Source organism: Colias croceus, chromosome 2 (genome assembly GCF_905220415.1).
Source record: "Colias croceus chromosome 2, ilColCroc2.1".
NCBI classification, from domain to species: domain Eukaryota; kingdom Metazoa; phylum Arthropoda; class Insecta; order Lepidoptera; family Pieridae; genus Colias; species Colias croceus.
Genome location: NC_059538.1, coordinates 8033600 through 8051146, shown reverse-complemented (window position 1 = coordinate 8051146; position 17547 = coordinate 8033600). Strand labels below are relative to the sequence as shown.

General features: G+C 31.7%; 3 protein-coding genes across 5 annotated transcripts; 1 reads left to right on the top strand and 2 right to left on the bottom strand.

Moving 5' to 3' along the window:
• Positions 1-494: 494 nt before the first annotated feature.
• Positions 495-9871, bottom strand: LOC123700992 (succinate--CoA ligase [ADP-forming] subunit beta, mitochondrial). The gene is made up of 10 exons (XM_045648396.1): positions 9729-9871; positions 8760-8957; positions 8486-8556; positions 7906-8068; positions 6466-6606; positions 6219-6345; positions 5826-5969; positions 5487-5614; positions 4836-4988; positions 495-1495 (listed from the first exon to the last, which is right to left on the bottom strand). Exons 1-10 carry the CDS (start codon positions 9792-9794, stop codon positions 1316-1318), a joined length of 1371 nt encoding a protein of 456 aa, XP_045504352.1. The 5' UTR covers positions 9795-9871; the 3' UTR covers positions 495-1315.
• A 923-nt stretch (positions 9872-10794) lies between these two features.
• Positions 10795-14372, top strand: LOC123701024 (THAP domain-containing protein 5-like). Of its 3 annotated transcripts, none has more exons than XM_045648449.1 (5): positions 10795-11002; positions 11509-11695; positions 11785-11910; positions 12409-12522; positions 12557-14372. In XM_045648449.1, the coding sequence occupies exons 1-5, from the start codon at positions 10923-10925 to the stop codon at positions 12572-12574; spliced, it is 525 nt and encodes a 174-aa protein (XP_045504405.1). In that variant the 5' UTR covers positions 10795-10922; the 3' UTR covers positions 12575-14372. The 3 variants fall into 3 exon arrangements, with proteins under 3 accessions (XP_045504405.1, XP_045504401.1, XP_045504395.1); XM_045648445.1 differs by having other exon boundaries at positions 12409-12675; positions 12784-14372; XM_045648439.1 differs by having other exon boundaries at positions 12409-14372.
• Positions 14373-14479: 107 nt separating this feature from the next.
• On the bottom strand, positions 14480-16369 carry LOC123700984 (transcription termination factor 5, mitochondrial-like). The gene has a single exon (XM_045648385.1). It carries the CDS (start codon positions 16052-16054, stop codon positions 14492-14494), a length of 1563 nt encoding a protein of 520 aa, XP_045504341.1. The 5' UTR covers positions 16055-16369; the 3' UTR covers positions 14480-14491.
• Positions 16370-17547: the final 1178 nt, after the last annotated feature.

Sequence of the window (17547 nt, the reverse complement as noted above, 5' to 3'; positions counted from 1 at the left end):
GTTCTGTTAATACAAACCAGTTCATAGTTCATATTATGTTAATTTTACTAATAAGGTTTGTAATTAAATTGATATGATTCAGGCAAAATAAAATAAACCGTTATTGATATGCAATGTTTTTTAAGTTAATCATTTTTTTTTTCATTCATAATAATATCGGTCAATAACGTTCCTATTCCTTGTTCGACCGTACAGTCAGTGGGTAGTTTAGGTCGATCCAGTTTTTCGTCTACTATATTATATTTTATCAACTTCTACGTTATTGCTTACTTTAATTAACTCAAACGAAATACATCCAATTATATGTATAGTTGATATCAGAAGGTACATGCTACCAATTGATTAATAATCAAGGCAACAATCAATGAATCCTTTTAAATACTTGAACAATAACTACTAATCGCTAACGATTTCACAATTTATGCTACATACATTCAACAAATACATGAATTACAAACTAAAATCTAGGGTGAATAAATAAAATACCATTATCGATTTAAGTATATTTATTACGGGCATGATTGCATCATATTACATATCAAAGAAATAAATATCACTTAGGTAAATTAAATACCTTATTGTACTTTAAACACGTTAATCAAAATAATGAAATCTATCTACAAAGGAACATACACATTGTATAATATATATCAATGTACATAATACTTGCTTATTGCGCAGATACACGTTTCGGCCAGTATATTGGCAATATGACGAACATGTTAATCATTTAATAAAATTTATTTAAGTAAGTAGGACGTCGTAGTCGATTTTATAATTCAAAGCGCGCAGAAGCGAACATTCATTAATTATAAATTCGATATCTGAACTCTAACATACAGTGAAATGTTAAGATAACAAGAAATAATTATATTTATTAATAATACAAGGTACACTATACCAACTTATGTTGGACGACACTGTACGTGTTCAATTTAATTGTACATTATTTTATATTGGGATGTGAGGAGATAGAGAAAATTATGTATTACGTACATAAATATTACGTGTTAAAAATGACTGAACAGAACCGGTCGGTAAAATACATTTCATTATACAAACAACTTACTCTAAAACGATAAATAAGTTATATATAACACGATGACAAAAAAAAAAACTTACAAGAGTATCTAAATATGAGGTTCATAAAAATTTCCGAAACAATTTACTCTTACAACAACAAAGCGAACGAGTGCAGAGTTAACATTTAATAACAACAATTGCACCGAGTCTACCGAATAAATAGTGTTTTAATCTACACAGGACGTTGATGGTATTCGAATGATGAGATTAAATAGATGTGTTTAATACTGTTCTACTTCTCGAGCATATATCTGGGTATGTCGAACTGCACCTCGACGCCGGCCTTCCGTGCGAGCGACACGATCTCTGAGAGCTGCACCACGAGCTGGGCCGCTTCGTCCAGGTCGTCGCGCGGCACGATGCGCAGACCGGACTCTGCGATCAACTTGCGGGCTTCGTTCACTTTTGTTCCCTGTTTAGAGAATTTATTAAGTCTTTATTATGAAATAGAAATAGCACAAAATAACATTGAGATATACATATGGAGACGACACCGCATTCATCACTTATGTTCCGCTCAACATACGCCATATGGCGTAACTGCACGCTCATTTTTTATTTGTTTTAAGGTGAAATGAGACCCAAAACAGACGTTTCGAGCTCACGGAGAATTAATTTTTTTCTTCCAAAACTACCAATTTGATTTTTTTTATTTATGGATTTATTTAATTAAAGAGTTTGTCTAGTGACGTGCGGGAACCGAAACACGATTGAAAGAATTTGCCTCGACAGAAAAACGTTGTGAAGTTTCCTAAAAATTAAACGGTCAATCAATTTCATTTGGACAATAGTAAAGTAATATCAATGAAACTTTATCCACATCCACTTCCATTCAATTCTTGAGAGACGTGCGGGATTAGATTTTACATTTAATACATCAGTAATTTTAAAAAAATATATTTATAAATTATTAGCACAAAATTGCGCGTAGGCCGGTCGCTTCAGCCGTTCTGCCTCCTGTTAGTCGACGCTAACGCGTCTTAGAGAGCAGTCCTGTACAACTTTTTCGCGCGGTGCCGTTGTCTACTCGCATACGTGATTTAGTGTTAGTGATACTAAAGTTTTTCATAAACATGGTGAATTTTGGTGGCCAAAACATTGATGGTGAGAACATTAAGAAGAAAATGTTGCGAAGGCAGGTGAAAAAACTACAGTTATTGAACCCAAATAGGTAGTTTTGATGTTTATCATGCTTATTTATATTTATTATGTCTTTCGGCCGCTACAAGTCCAAAGATTTCAACTTCCAATATATTGATTAGGTACTAGGTATATTTACAAGTCTAATTTGAGAAACGCATAAATCAAAATTTGAAAGTTATTTTTACTTGTAATAATTAGTAATAAATATTATTTTAATTTTTTGGAGTAATATGTTTACTAAGTCTGAATTGAGCAACGCACAAATCAAGATTTTATAATTTTATGCACTCCGTCTTTATTTTTATTTATAATTTTATTTATTATTGGTATAGATAAGTAATGTTTTAGTTATTTTTTGAGATTTCATCTTCCAATAAATATTACTGATTTGTGTATGTATGTTTATTTCTAACAGCGAAGCGCGACGAGCAAGAGACATATTTATTTACGGAATAAGGTGAAGAAGAAAAAATGAAAGTCGTATCAAGAAGATAAACATTGGAACAATAAAATAGTACCAAAACCAGCATTCGAAAATATCTGTTATGTTATGTTATATTATATAATATATCAAATGTCAAAATTCTATCTTATTATATATCATATATCTGATATTAAATATATCAAAATGTCGGATATATTTATTAAAAAAAATCAAATTTGTAAATAATATTTTTTTGTTATTGATTTTTCAATAAATATGAGGTAAAAATGTACTTTAAGGGCCGTTGAGTTGGGCAACCAAAATTTTCTTGGAGAAAGGTCTATGCCTAAGTAACTTACCCGTAAAATCTTAACCTGCGGATATTTATAGTTTTTTAGAAATTAATTATTAAAGTTTCATAATTTTTCATACAATTTCGAGTAACCATCTTGACATTTGTTTTTTTTTTTTTGTTGCGTTTCGTTACCTACGTACGTACGTTTTAACCTACGTAGTTTTTTTTGTTTGAGTGGGAATCGCCCTAAAGTCGCTTCTGGCACTCGCAGGCCGCTACCGCGGCACGCTCGCTTCGCTCGCTCGGCTCGTGCGGCAGTTCAAGAGTTAACTTAACACGCTCGTCGCTTCGCTCCTCGCTACCTATTTGAATACTAAAAGTAAAAGTTAATCGATTTTAAAAACTGAAGCAAGTGAGCTATAAAAATAACTATAAAATTGTTATAAAAACAATTTTATTTTGGCTAAAAACATTGAATAACATGTAAATTAATTAAATAAAAATTCATGGGTATAAGAGTTGTATTTGCAAAAACGAAACGCAACAAAAAAAACAAATGTCAAGATGGTTGCTCGAAATTGTATGAAAAATTATGAAAATTTAATAATTAATTTCTAAAAAACTATAAATCTCCGCAGGTTAAGATTTTACGGGTCAGTTACTTAGGCATAGACCTTCGCCCAAAAAAATTTTGGTTGACCAACTCGACGGCACTTAAAGTACATTTTAGCCAAATATGATATATATTATGTAAAAAAAAACCAAACGTAAATAGCGTCTATTATGTACTTTTATTATCATATTGTACGTAAAGTCCCCACGACGAAAAACTGTAAATTTTGTTTACAAAGATTTTCAAATAACTTACATAGGTAGCGACAATTCTAACAATAACAAATCATTTCATCATAAAATAAATTAGTCGCAAGCTCACTTTTTGTAACCAGACTTGTACCAATAAAAAATCGACCTTCGTGCAAAGGAACAAAGGTCGTTTTTCTAGTCCGATGGGTCCGGCAACGAAAAGACGTTGCCGGATCGCTTTACTCGGCTTCAACCGCGCGAATATAAGAATTTAAGTAAAGTTCATTGAACCTCCGTTAGTTCCGTATGTTTCCGTCATCTATTCAGTTGTGTGGCATGGCGAGGGGATTTTCGTGAAGCGTCCCGCGCGCTCTTATGCTCCACCCAAGGGGCGTAGCCCAAAAGGTGCACAAACACGATTGTATTTCGTCTTAAAGTGAAACGCATCAAATATGCCTTCGTGTGTGTTACGATATTGCACAAATAATACGGAAAAGTGCAAAGGAATAACTTACATCGGTAAATACCTAACTAGATAATAATTTTTAAAACTTAGTTAGAGCAAAAAATGGCGCACAGATTTTGTTCGTGGTGTCTCCTCCATACGTAGTAATATTATCTCAATGCAAAATAAAAAGAAATCGCTTAATAATTAATATGATACTTGATTTTATGGACCAATATGGCAACATTTACTGTTTGATCGTGATTTTCTTTAGATAAGCTTTAAATGAGAAGTCTTTTCATTTTAACATCATGAAAACATACTGTTAATTATTATTGATTGATGTTATGTTATGTTAACTATGTTATGTTAACTATTATTGATACGACGACACAAGTTTTCTTAATGTGGGAGCTATTGTTAAAACTTTTGTGTAATAAGTTACAACAGATTTTCCTATATTGTTAACCTTATAATTGTATTGTGTTTTACTGAAATAAAGATTTTTCATTTTTCATAAACCAGAAGTTAAAGGAGTTTGATGCATTTGTTACTAATATATTTGCTGCGAGTGTTGCTTGTTACGAAACGAAATAATTCATATCGGAATTATCGATTATATGCGGTAATTATATGATTACCTGAAGACGAACAATCACTGGGATCTGTATGTTAAGATTCTTGGCGGCGTTGATAATACCCTCCGCGATGACGTCACACCGCATGATACCGCCGAAGATGTTTACCAGAATGGCCGACACTTTCGGATCCGATAAGATAATTTTAAATGCTTCCTGAAATCAGTACAATTGAATGCGATATGAACACAAAGAAATGTCACATTGAAATATTGCTTTGAACTGATAATGTAGTTAGTTGACTTCATCTGCCCAGTCAGAGTCCAATTTATTAATGAGCGAAGGTTACTTTAATAATCTACGAACTTTGAGCTCGCGTACATTTCAATTGTATCTATTATCAAGCTTTTGAGGAAAACAATTTATCGTAATGTTATAAACAATAACATTTTTGTAGTATTATTACTTATCATATTAATTGTATATTTTCTACATAAGACGAGTGTAATGAATGGGATTATTTATAAATATAATATTGATAAATATAATCTTTATATGGACTTCTGGGTAGAGATATTTAATTTGCACACAAAAGTGTTTAAATACAAATCCTACGAAGTCAAAAATTCATGAAGAATTTCCAATTATCGAAGCTTATATTTATATTTCTTATATTTCTTAATTTATATTTCTAATTAAATAATATATACATACAGACACAGCCTGAGCAGTGGCTCCACCGCCCACGTCGAGGAAGTTGGCCGGGTCCCCTCCGTACAACTTGATGATGTCCATGGTGGCCATCGCCAGACCAGCTCCGTTCACCATGCAACCAATGTTACCTAGGAATTTGCAAAAAATATATGTTACGAAAAAAGTCATCGTAAATTAGCCATATTACGAAATACATTTCAAGTAGCTCTTATTACTTTCGTAAATATGATTTTGAAAATACATACATACCTGAGAATTTGTCATAGAATAAAGATGAGTATAAATTGTATAGAATACTAATAAAGAAATAAAACAGACATTCAGAGGAGAATTTCTTACCATCAAGTGCAATGTAGTTCAAGTCGAATTTGGCCGCTTCAATTTCTTTGGGATCTTCTTGAGTAATGTCCCTCAGTTGGAACAGTTCCTTTTGTCTGAACTGAGCGTTGTCGTCGAATCGGAATTTGGCATCCAAGCAGAAGACTAAAATTAATAAACATCATATTACTACATACATTCTAAATATGTATTTATAAATTACATACACCAATTTAATTAGAAATATCAATGTTATATCAACATTAAGTTGATTACTATCAAATGAGTACAAATTTTTACATACATCGTAATTTCACACATGATAAAAATATAACAGTACATAGAGTGTTTAATTTTCAAAATAAAAAATTATCCATCTTTATTTGATAAAAAATTATTGCGTATGAAACTTACATTCGCCTGTAATGGCATCTTCAGCGTAGGGGTTCACTTCAATGAGTAGAGCATCTTTGCTCAAAAACAGAGAATACATCTTCTTGATCATCTCTGATGCCTGAGTTTGATGTTCCTTCAAACCTATCTGTAAAAGGTGACAATACCATATTTTTAATTAAAGACTTTTTTTTAATCGATTTAATTCATAAAATATATTTTTCAATACCAAATATTTTGTATACTAATATACTGTCTAAGTTTTTACCTTTTCAATGACGCGGCTAATTTGGTCATCAGTGATGCCCGAAACAATATCGATAGGCTCGTAGGTGATGGCATCTGGATTTTCAGCAGCTACATCTTCAATGTTTACACCTCCTTGGGATGATGCAATTATAACTGGACCCTACAATATTAAGATATAATACATAACAAGATATACATATATATATATATAATACATATTAAGATATATACATAATAAGATATCTATATTCTATACATATAATAAATCTGTAGAAGGGTCAATTCTGTACATTGAAAATATTGAAAAAATAAATACCAGGGGGTGTTACTGGATCGATACCAAACCCAAATATGTGATTAAAAAAATTTTTGTCTGTCTGTCTGTATGTGAAGGCATCACGTGAAAACTAACGGTTCGATTTCGATGAAACTTGGTATAATTATACCTTATTATCCTGGGCGTAAAATAGGATACTTTTTATCCTGGAAAAATACATAGAAAAAAATTAATCTTAACTTTTCAGTTTTATAGACGTTGTTCTGTAGAACCGCGAACACACGTTGCGTATTATTATAGGCCTAGCCGTATTTGGGTCCAATAGATATTTATAAGATGTTAAATTGTCAGAGTTACTCAAAATGGAGAAATAAACCATCCACGCGAAGACCGACATCCGCGCGGACGGAGTCGCGGGCGGAAGCTAGTAAGTACATAATTTTAAAACAACCGTTGATAAGTATGTATTAATTATGATACAATTATCTTTTGATCTATTATTTATATTTTGATCATATAATATATTTTGATCAATCAAATGGAACCTCTATTATTTCTAATATAATTAAATGATTTACCAGACATTATTTACTACAATTGCATATTATTTGCTGTTTAAATTTCTATAATTTTCTCTGACGAGCATTAAGTGATTGATTCTAATTATAATATGATAATTGAAATTAATTTAAATATAAACTTGACATGGTTTAATATTAATAATGTATTGTCTCAAATTAAATGTAATTGTCATATACAAAGACCTATTATATGCAATTTTCTAATTATAATACTAGGAATAAACCCCTGACTGTTACCTGCTGTGGTCATATATGAAATAATGAATGATTAAGGTATAAAAATTTATATGCCAATTGTTTGGCGAATTGTGTGGACTATTTTTTAATTAATGTGAACCCTACATTACCAAAATTAACAAATAAATAATTTGCTTTAATTTGAATGTTCAGACAATTGTGTTATTATAAGAATCAAATAGAATGTCTATAAAACTCAAGTATTGTAAGCTTGATATAAGAATATTAATCATTTACGTAAAATAAATTTATCATGCACCTCATTCACTAACTTATAATAAACAATGTTTGATGATGAATAAAGTTTTGAAGATGTATCATTTGAGATGATTAGAAATAAACAAGTGCTAATACATATACTGACATTAAAGCTTCTCTCCATCATAATGGCCACATAGTATTCACGACGAGGGAACTTCCTCTCGGTGACCATCACCATGTTACAAATGCGACCAGCTGCACCTGTCTGCTTGGTGACCAGGTACTGCTTTAACATCTTGCCCACAATATCTCCTGCGTCTTCAGGCCTACAATATTTATAAAAAGTATAACACAAATCTTTGTCTCATTACACCAAAATTAAACATGATAGATACAAAGCAGTTTTTACATACATATTGCCAATTCACACATAGTCTTATCTTATTTAGTAAGAAAAGTAGCAACCATTATTTGCTTTTTTTAGTATCCTTTATCATATTTATACAATTTAACTTCAATGTTTAATAAGACAAGAAGTGACCATATTATATGCTATACAATATAGTTTATGAGTTGAATAAATTATATTACATTACACATTAATTCACACATAAAATAGCAAATAAAATCTGCAATACATATTACAAAGTTACATAACAACATGATATAGCTATATGTATTCCGTATAGTTTACTTTATGGCCCTCAGTGACTAATTTATTACATAACTCAAGCCGTACTTACGTATTAACCATCCTGACTCCACCCTTGAGGCCATTTTTAAATGCTCCCCTACCCCTTCCTCCAGCGAGTACCTAAAATATAGTATACTATTGAAATAAATAAAATGACGGATCAAACCTTAAACTATCACATTTTATTTTAATATATCTTGAAAGATATATTTGTATTGCTTTTAAGTAAAAGTGTCTATGTAGTTGAATTCTATTCAATTTTCCTCTCTTGAGTTTTAACAGTTTAGGCTAAAATATGATAAAATTGACTATTCATTACCTACCTGTGCTTTTAGCACAATATCTTTGGTATTAAGTTCCTTGGCGAACTTGACTGCCTCGTCCTGTGTTTTTGCAATGTTGAATTTTGGAACAGGAATGCCATTGTCTCGCAGTAAAGTGTAGCTGACATATTCATGGACATTTAGATTACGAACTTGTTGTTTGTTGGGCAGATTCTTCCCTGCTGCTCCTGCTATAAACTATAAAATAGCAAGGCATTAAATACTATGAAATTATAATAATATATTTAAATGTAGGGACATTTAAAGATTCTAAATAAAAAAAGGAAATAATTTTGTAACCTCATTGTAAATAGGTATTCAGTTTTCTCCCTTTTCATTCAACATTTAAAAACTATAATAATTTGAAGAACATCTAAAAATTTTACACTTCATCTAACAATTTTAATATGGAAATCATTCTTAACAGACAACCATTAGAGAGTATGTAAAGAATGTACCTATAGTTAATAGATAAAAAAAAACAATGTTTATTTTTTTTATGTTGCTAATAATTTAAAGACCAAGCCTAATTACGATTGACAGGCACATATCGAACAAATTTAGAGACCGAATTTTACATATAAACTTAGTTATTATTATGATTAAAAATTATATTATATATTTCAAATTTATTTATCATGTTTGTATGAATAGGTAGACAATTTGATGACGTAAGGACTACGAAGTAAAAATTACAAGGTCGAATTTATAAATATTACATAAACGCAAACGAAATGAAAATGGGCGTGAATATAAATAGACACCAAAAAATATTTTTCTCAATTGAAAAGATTTCAAGTAATAAATTTCATTTTTCTACAAAAATTCTAAGGAAAATTGAAAATTCATTATATATAGGTGATTTTCAAGTCAATAACGGTATTATTAACAGAACAATCACCGCTTATTGATTTTAAAATGTTGTACTTCGTTATTATATCGCATGGATAAAAAAAATCATAAACGTACCTTGGTACCATTTTTTAGAAATATTGTTTCAGCTAAATTTAGGGATCGAGGAAGTAAAGTCGCCATTTTTCTGACTGACAAAATTTTCTATTTGACTGTTGAATGTTGACACCTCATGACACTATTGTGAATTGACAATAGTTGAATTCCATAGATAATTATTACTGCAGAATGGACACAGATAATTACGAATTCACAGATTGTATAAGGTATACAGCTTAGAGTATAATATAAGCTATAAGCTATTCCAAAACTAATCTCGGTATTCCGAACGGAAAAAAAAGCATACGGTATTCGTATCAGGAAAACTGATGTATGTGGCCGGCCTAGGTTTTGGAATAGCTTCAGTGGAGTGCACACGTTTGGAAGAAGCATGAATTTCGTACATATATAAAAGTTGTTCCTCGAAATACAATTTACAAAAATGATCTGATATCATTTCTTCGTAAAATGATAAAAAAAAAGTTTTATTGAAAAATATAAATTACTCTAATTAATGAACATTTTCGCTTATAACTTTTTTATTTATAGATCTACAACAAAAACTTACTGGACCAAAGTTGTAGAGAATTTAATTTGCAACAAATAATGTTAAAAAAAATTATCGGATAAATAGTATATGAGATATATCGTAAAAACTCAACATTTCAACCGCTATTTTCAAGATGGCGTTAGTGGGAAAAGGGTGGCGACCCCACAAACTTGGTTTTAGCTTCACACTGCCTCCCCCCCCTACACATCAAAAAAATAAAATTGCGTCCTCTAAAAACGCAAGATTAGGTCTAAAAAATTTTCCGCCGACAAGTGCCGACAAGTTTGTTGAAACTTGTTGGAACTTGTCGGCGCCGATCAGCGCTTATCGGCGCATGTTCATATATTTTCCTGCGCGGGTTACCAGCGCCGATAAGCGCTTATAAGTTTCAAGCTTTCTTTCTGAATACGCCCTATGACAGCCATAGATTCTTAAATATACAGTATTATCTGTGGTATTATCTATGGCCATAGATGTCTGAAGTGGGCGTGGTCCGCGACCGCGTGTCAGTGTCACTAGTATGGTAATCTCACCTAACTAGCTCCAAACTAGCTCTCAGTAATCAGTTGCACACACATAGGTTGCACAGCTCAGTTGTGCGCAGAAAAACATTCGAGTCAGTGGTTAGATGTCAAATCTTTTCGCATTTTTATTTATTAATTATGACGTGTTGTTCGGTATTAGAGTGCAAAAATGAAAGCAAGCGAAAAAACATCAGTAATGGAGGTATTTCATACCATCGGTAAGTCTTATTTTATTTATTTGTGATAACTTCGCTTGTCTTAATTTGTCAAAAATATAGAAATATCTAGAAAAAATGAACGTTAATACCTATGAAATTAGTACTATTATAAACATTGAGATATAGGTACATAAGAGCTAGCACGCAAGAGCAACTTTTGTCTCCGCAACTATTTTGTCTCTCCCACCTATGGGCTAGTATGAAAGTGCGCGCAGTCGCGCACGTAGCGACGCAGCGTGTCTCTCCCATCAACTCTATGGGGATAGAGTTGATGGGAGAGACAAAATAGTTGCGAAGACAAAAGTTGCTCTTGCGCGCTAGCTCATAGCTCAATGATTATACATTGAATAGCTAACAAGAAATTCTGGAATATTATAGAAATAGACAAACGAATTTCGTTTATGTGATGTGGTTGTGGCGCATATCGATAGTATCGATACTTTAGAAAAGAAAAACAAATACATATTAAATTTTATTTTCTTTTCATTTGTACAATTTATTTATAGATTTCCCAAAGAGGCTAATATAAAAGAGAAGTGGATAAATGCAACGGGACGAGTTAACTGGATGCCAACAAAATTTAACACTATATGCTCAGCACATTTTTTAAATGACGATTTTTTAATCTCTAATAAAGGCCACCGTTACATCAAACCCACGGCAGTTCCAAGATTGAAGATAATGCATTATGATGTAAGTGCAAATATGTTTACATAATATAATATGTAAACGAAACATTTTTCTTAACAATTATAATTAATTAGGTATTGAAATTGTTTTAGCCACAAAATATCACTTGTGCTACATCTTCAAAACAGGATAGCAATTTATTGAGCTCTGACTTAGCTGTGAGCAAAAAAAGGAGAATTTCCACCGATTTGGAGGCAACTCCCAAAGCAACCATTCTAGTAAGTTAAGCTATATTGCTTGTGGGAAAAAATTTCATCAACAGCCCATATACGTTCCCACTGCTGGGACACAGGCTTTCTATGTGGGTACAGGTCATAATCCACCACCACCATACACTGGCCAAGTCGATTCACGGCCATGATGTCTCATGTCGTTGAACTTTGATTCTTCGACATATCAGTTCCCACACATTGTTTTCCTTCACCGTTCGCGTAGTGGTGATATTATAATATATGCTAATAAATTGAAAAATCATTTTATTTCCTGCACGATTTTCTGGTCTCGAACCCCTGAATTAGTCCCTGGTCCCTCACCAATGAGTAACCACTACAAACAGTCAAGAATGGACATGTATATTTTGTCCATATGTGCAGTCCCTGGTAATCGTGGTAACAAGGATCTGATGATTGATGGAGCTAGCGGAGTGCCACTGGAATTTCTAGTTAATTAGTTAGTATGTTAATGTTATAATACATAAATTTTTATTTGTCTTACAGAAACCCGAAATCCAGACCCAGCAGTTTTGTGATAATAGTTCTGGTGGTTCAAATTATTCTTCGCCTACAAAAAATAAAGTGATAAGTCACTTGCGTTTTTGCCATGAAAAAATTCGCAAACAAGGCTTGAAAATAAAACGGTTGCAAACGCAAAATCGGAGGCTGAAAAAGAAAATCAATCATCTTGATGAACTGTTACTAAAGCTAGAAGAAAAATTTGCTATGACGAAAGAGAATTTGGATTGCCTTCAAAATATTAAAATCGAGGTTACTTATTTAAGTTTCAACTACTACTAGATTCTGCTGATCGACAAGTATCTTTATCAACCTCATTAAATCTAATAATTTGGCTGATTTTTTTTCTTTTTTTTACAGGTTCGATCGGCAGAAATGTTTTAAATTATAACAGCGGAGTCATTTCTAGGAAGAAATATTCTAGAGCCCTTCGCGCTAGATTTGCTCTAACGTTGCATTATTCACCTAAGGCGTATGATTACGTTCGCAAAACATTTCAAACAAGCCTGCCACAAACCCGAACGTTGAAAAATAGGTATTCCAAAATTGAAGGAGAGCCCGGATTTACAACAGAGGCAAGCAAGAAGCTTTGAAACAAAAAGCGAACGCGTCTAAATATCCGTTGTTAGCCACATTAAACATTAGTAACGGTTGAAATGAATATTCACCGCTATGGGCAATAGGATGGTCAAAAGTTTCACGGATACGTTGATATGGGTACGGGATTAGGTCACTTGCAGATTACCGATACACAGCGCAGTGAACTAGTAAAACATTGCAATTGATCCATAAATCTGGCGTTCGGATAGTTGCTCTTGCTTTCGTCGGTTGCCCAGCGAATATTTGTATGGCTAAATATTTTGGTTGTTTTTTTGAGGAACAAAATATTATTGAGTTAGAATATCCGGTCACAAAAGATGCAATAGTTACAATCTTAGGTCCTTGACATATTATGATCAAATTGATAAGGAACTCATTCGAAATGTACAAAACTTTCATGGATATAGATGGAAATAAAATCCAATGAAGACATCTTGTTCGACCTATTAAACTAAAATAATATGATGAAACCTAACCTAAATAAGACAAACGAATACTGGAAACTGTATGTTATTGAAACATATATTTCCTGTTCTTCAGTCATAGACAAGATAAATAAAAGCGTATTGCAAGACAGCGAACAATCGTCATTAAACCAACCAAACGAAAACGAAATTGAAGAGCTGGGGGGTTACTTTTCGGATTTCAGGCTTCAGCACGCTAGTCAAGGGTTATCGTATGCTACATCGTAGAGCATTGATGACAAAAATTAAATGCGATATGTGTGTTAACGCGTTGGTGATACATCACTTTGAAACGTTCCGTATGCTTATTATTGTGATAGATTGAGGGATAAACCCGTCCCCCTATTCTTCGCCAGATGTAGTAAAAATATGCGAAGCAGCTGAAACATTTTTGAAAAACGTTAATTTAGGTAATTATGTGTGGGTTTATAGGAACTAGTGTATTTAATAATATTGCCCCCCATCAATTTGGAGAATTTTCTGCGTTTAATCACATTACTGACTTAATGAAAGCCATAATAATTGAAAAAAAAAATATATAAATGTTCGAATACACCATTAACTTAAATTAAGACCAAAAGAGTTTTCCAAACATCAGTTTTTCAACAAATACATATTATTCCAGGGTTTGTAAATAAATATTATTTTGCTATATCTACATGTTGTAACTAAATATGAAACATTACAATGTAATATTGACATGATTTTATAAGAGCAACTATGGAGGTTCTTTTCCGATGCTTCTCCATAGAAAAGTTGGATTGTTATTGTTTGGATAACAATCCAAGTTAGTTAATTTTTCTATGTATTTTGTAAATATAGATTTCTACGTATTTTGTAAATATAGATTTCTACGTATTTTGTAAATATAGATTTCTACGTATTTTGTAAATATAGATTTCTACTATTCTATTCTGTTTTTTAATTAATAATATATGGAAAGACATACTTAAAAATGTTAATAAAAAAATAGATGCATAAAAAAAACTAACTTGTTTTGAAATTTATATTATTTGCTGAACATCTTTTGCCTTTGAATCTGATAAGTGAGCTATATTCTTTTTTTGTTCTTCAGTCCAAACACCATTTCCACTGAAGTAATGTTTTTTTTCAACAATGTACAGAACTAAACTTAACTTTTGGGACATTGAAAGACTTGAAAAGTTTATGTGCTCTTTTAAATAATTCTCAATATTTATACTGCTTACACCGTTGATTATTTCCAGAGCTTCATTTATTTTGTACCAAGGATATAGAAGAATAACACAGTTTTCAAATATGTCTTGCTGTGAAAATTGTTTTGATAACTTATCATAAACATATTTCACTTCAATCAGAGGTATATTTATCCAGAATGGATGCTTTCTTATTACATTTCGTATTTCTTTCTTTGAATATTTATTTTCCAACAGCTGATCAATGGTAAATACCAGATCTTTTCCTTTTCCTAATCTATCTCCAGGAGACTTCTCGAATATTTCATAACGTGCACTACTACCTGATAATATGTTGAGACTAAGACATTTTTTATTATTGTTTCGTAAAACTGTAATCCTCTTCAATACTGTTTTGTTAAAATATATCATTTTCAAGAATCGTGGATGGTCAATATAAATGCTGAATTCAGGAGTGGTTTTTGCATGTTCTATCCTTTCATCAACAGTCTTTGGACTGAGTGTAAATATTTCTAGACAACGAGCCTGTGCTTCCGGTTTCAAGCCATGTTTCTCTAGAACTTTACTCATCTCAATCAGAGCTGAATAATTTTTAGTAGCTATCTTTGGATACATCCGTATTACTTCCTTAACATCAATCCCACCTAACGTTCGAATATCATATAATATTTTCTTTAGATTATCTGGATCAACATGTATCAAGTATAAATTAGATTTTATTTTATAATTGGGTATTGCAAGCTGTGACTGCAAAATGACTAGTGTTTCATTGATAGCTTTCAATGGCCGATGTTTTATTGTGGGATACGTTTTCAGGCCTCTATAAAACTCTTCATTACTGAGGTCCAGCATTAATTCAAGATACCTCTGAATTATTTTAATCCGTAGATTGTACAATGTTATTAAATTGACGTCTTCATAAATAAGACTTGTCAAAGAAGTGGGCCATTGAGTCATACAGCTTGCTAGTTTATTTTCTACATTTAACATGGCTGGTAGTATATCTGCCTTTTTTAATTCACCAATTGTTTTTTGTTTCATAATTGTTAGGTAAGATAAGAGTTGATCGGGTCTGATATTTTGACATCCACATTCTTCTAATATCTTGTATCTATTTATGATAGTTATTGGTAACATCGAAAAAAGATGGGAATGTTGTACCAATACATCCTTTGGATAACCAATTTCATAAACCGTATTGATCAAATTTTTAATTTCTTCTTCATTTATTTTCTTTAAGTATGGCTGTTTAATCTGGATGTACTCTGCTTTTTCTTTACTTATACCTAGATGGTTGCAAAATATTACAATGTTCTCACTTTGTTTTGATGAAATAAAACGTAAATGTATAACCCTCCTTGTGCTCATGCTCAATAACTTTCTTAACAACATTTTTTAAGTTGTTGCTGAATAATAATGATCGATATAATTTTATTATTTATCTTGAAGAAATATTATCTTCTGATCATTAAAATAATTTCTTAATAGAAATAATAACAGTACAGTCATATTTTACGGCCGTTACCATGTAATACGGCTCATAGTTAAAAAAATATGAGTTCAATTCCAAGTTGCATATTATGCACATTTAAGTTTTACACACTTAAATTCATCATAAATTAAAATTAAACTATACCAGTGAAAAATACGAAAATAAAAGTCAAAACTCAAAACAAGTATGGCAGTGACGGACGACATTGCGGATTATTTGCGGACGACGCACAGACATATTATAATAAGTAGACAACGCAAGTACCGCGATCTGTATGAAAACCAAGCGTGTCATATTTTTTGTACTGACCTTGACGCGTTATGACGTCACGAGCGCTTTTTAGTGATGGAAACAAGAAGCTTATATCCTATACACTGGAGATTTCGGTATGAACATTTGACGTGTAACAAGAAAATTGTTGTGTTTTATCACTTTCACACCTAACTTGGTATTGCCACTGTTAATACGAAGTTTTCCCAAGGCTACTATGTATGCCGTAATATTCTGTGCAAAAGGTTAGTTTTTGTACATGAGTTTGTTGATAAATTGCCAACAACGTCATTCAGAAGCATTGTTGGATGAGACAATTATTATTTATGCTAAATAAAATAAGTATCTGGACCAATTATTAAAAAGCGATACTCCCTGATTATGGGTAGTTACCATAATAAAATTGTAGCAACTCTCACTTTGACAATATGGCATAAGTGTCAAAAAAATTGCGTCGCTTCGAATATTTAAGTTAATATTGTTGCGTATTTAATAAATATTTTCCGAATATAAATAATGTAGGTATTGTATTGTGAAAAATTGCAGAAGTGTTTGGACACCAAATTCTGGCATAGAATTTCACAGGCAAGTGTATATTTACGTTATTTACAATATTCCTCAATACTCCTGCATTTACCTGTTTAGAATAATTTCAATGGCAAAAATTGTAAAATTTTGCATCATTTTAGAAAGCAGTCATGTAAAATTTGTTATTTTCCTAATACTTTATCATTTTTCAACAAGTTTTCAATAAACAAATTTAACAAGTAAGGTAACCATGATGACGAGTTTTTATGGATAGTGAAGAGAATATACGTATATTGTAATAACAATATTATGATGAAATTTAGAACACATGAAACAACACTCGACATCGGTATTGCATTCACATGTAGTTATAAGATTGTTCGTTTTTACATTGAAATTTATACTTTTTTAACTTACCTCATATTTTTTGTTTTAGGTATTTCAGCTTTCCAAAAAGTAAAATAAAAAGAAATATATGTGCCCATCAAGGGTAAAATTACTGAGGATTACGACCCAGAAAAAAATACCTTTTGAAAAATAAACTTTGTAAAGTTAGCTGAAATTTGTGCAAGGCGTTTATTATAAACAGTTTTTC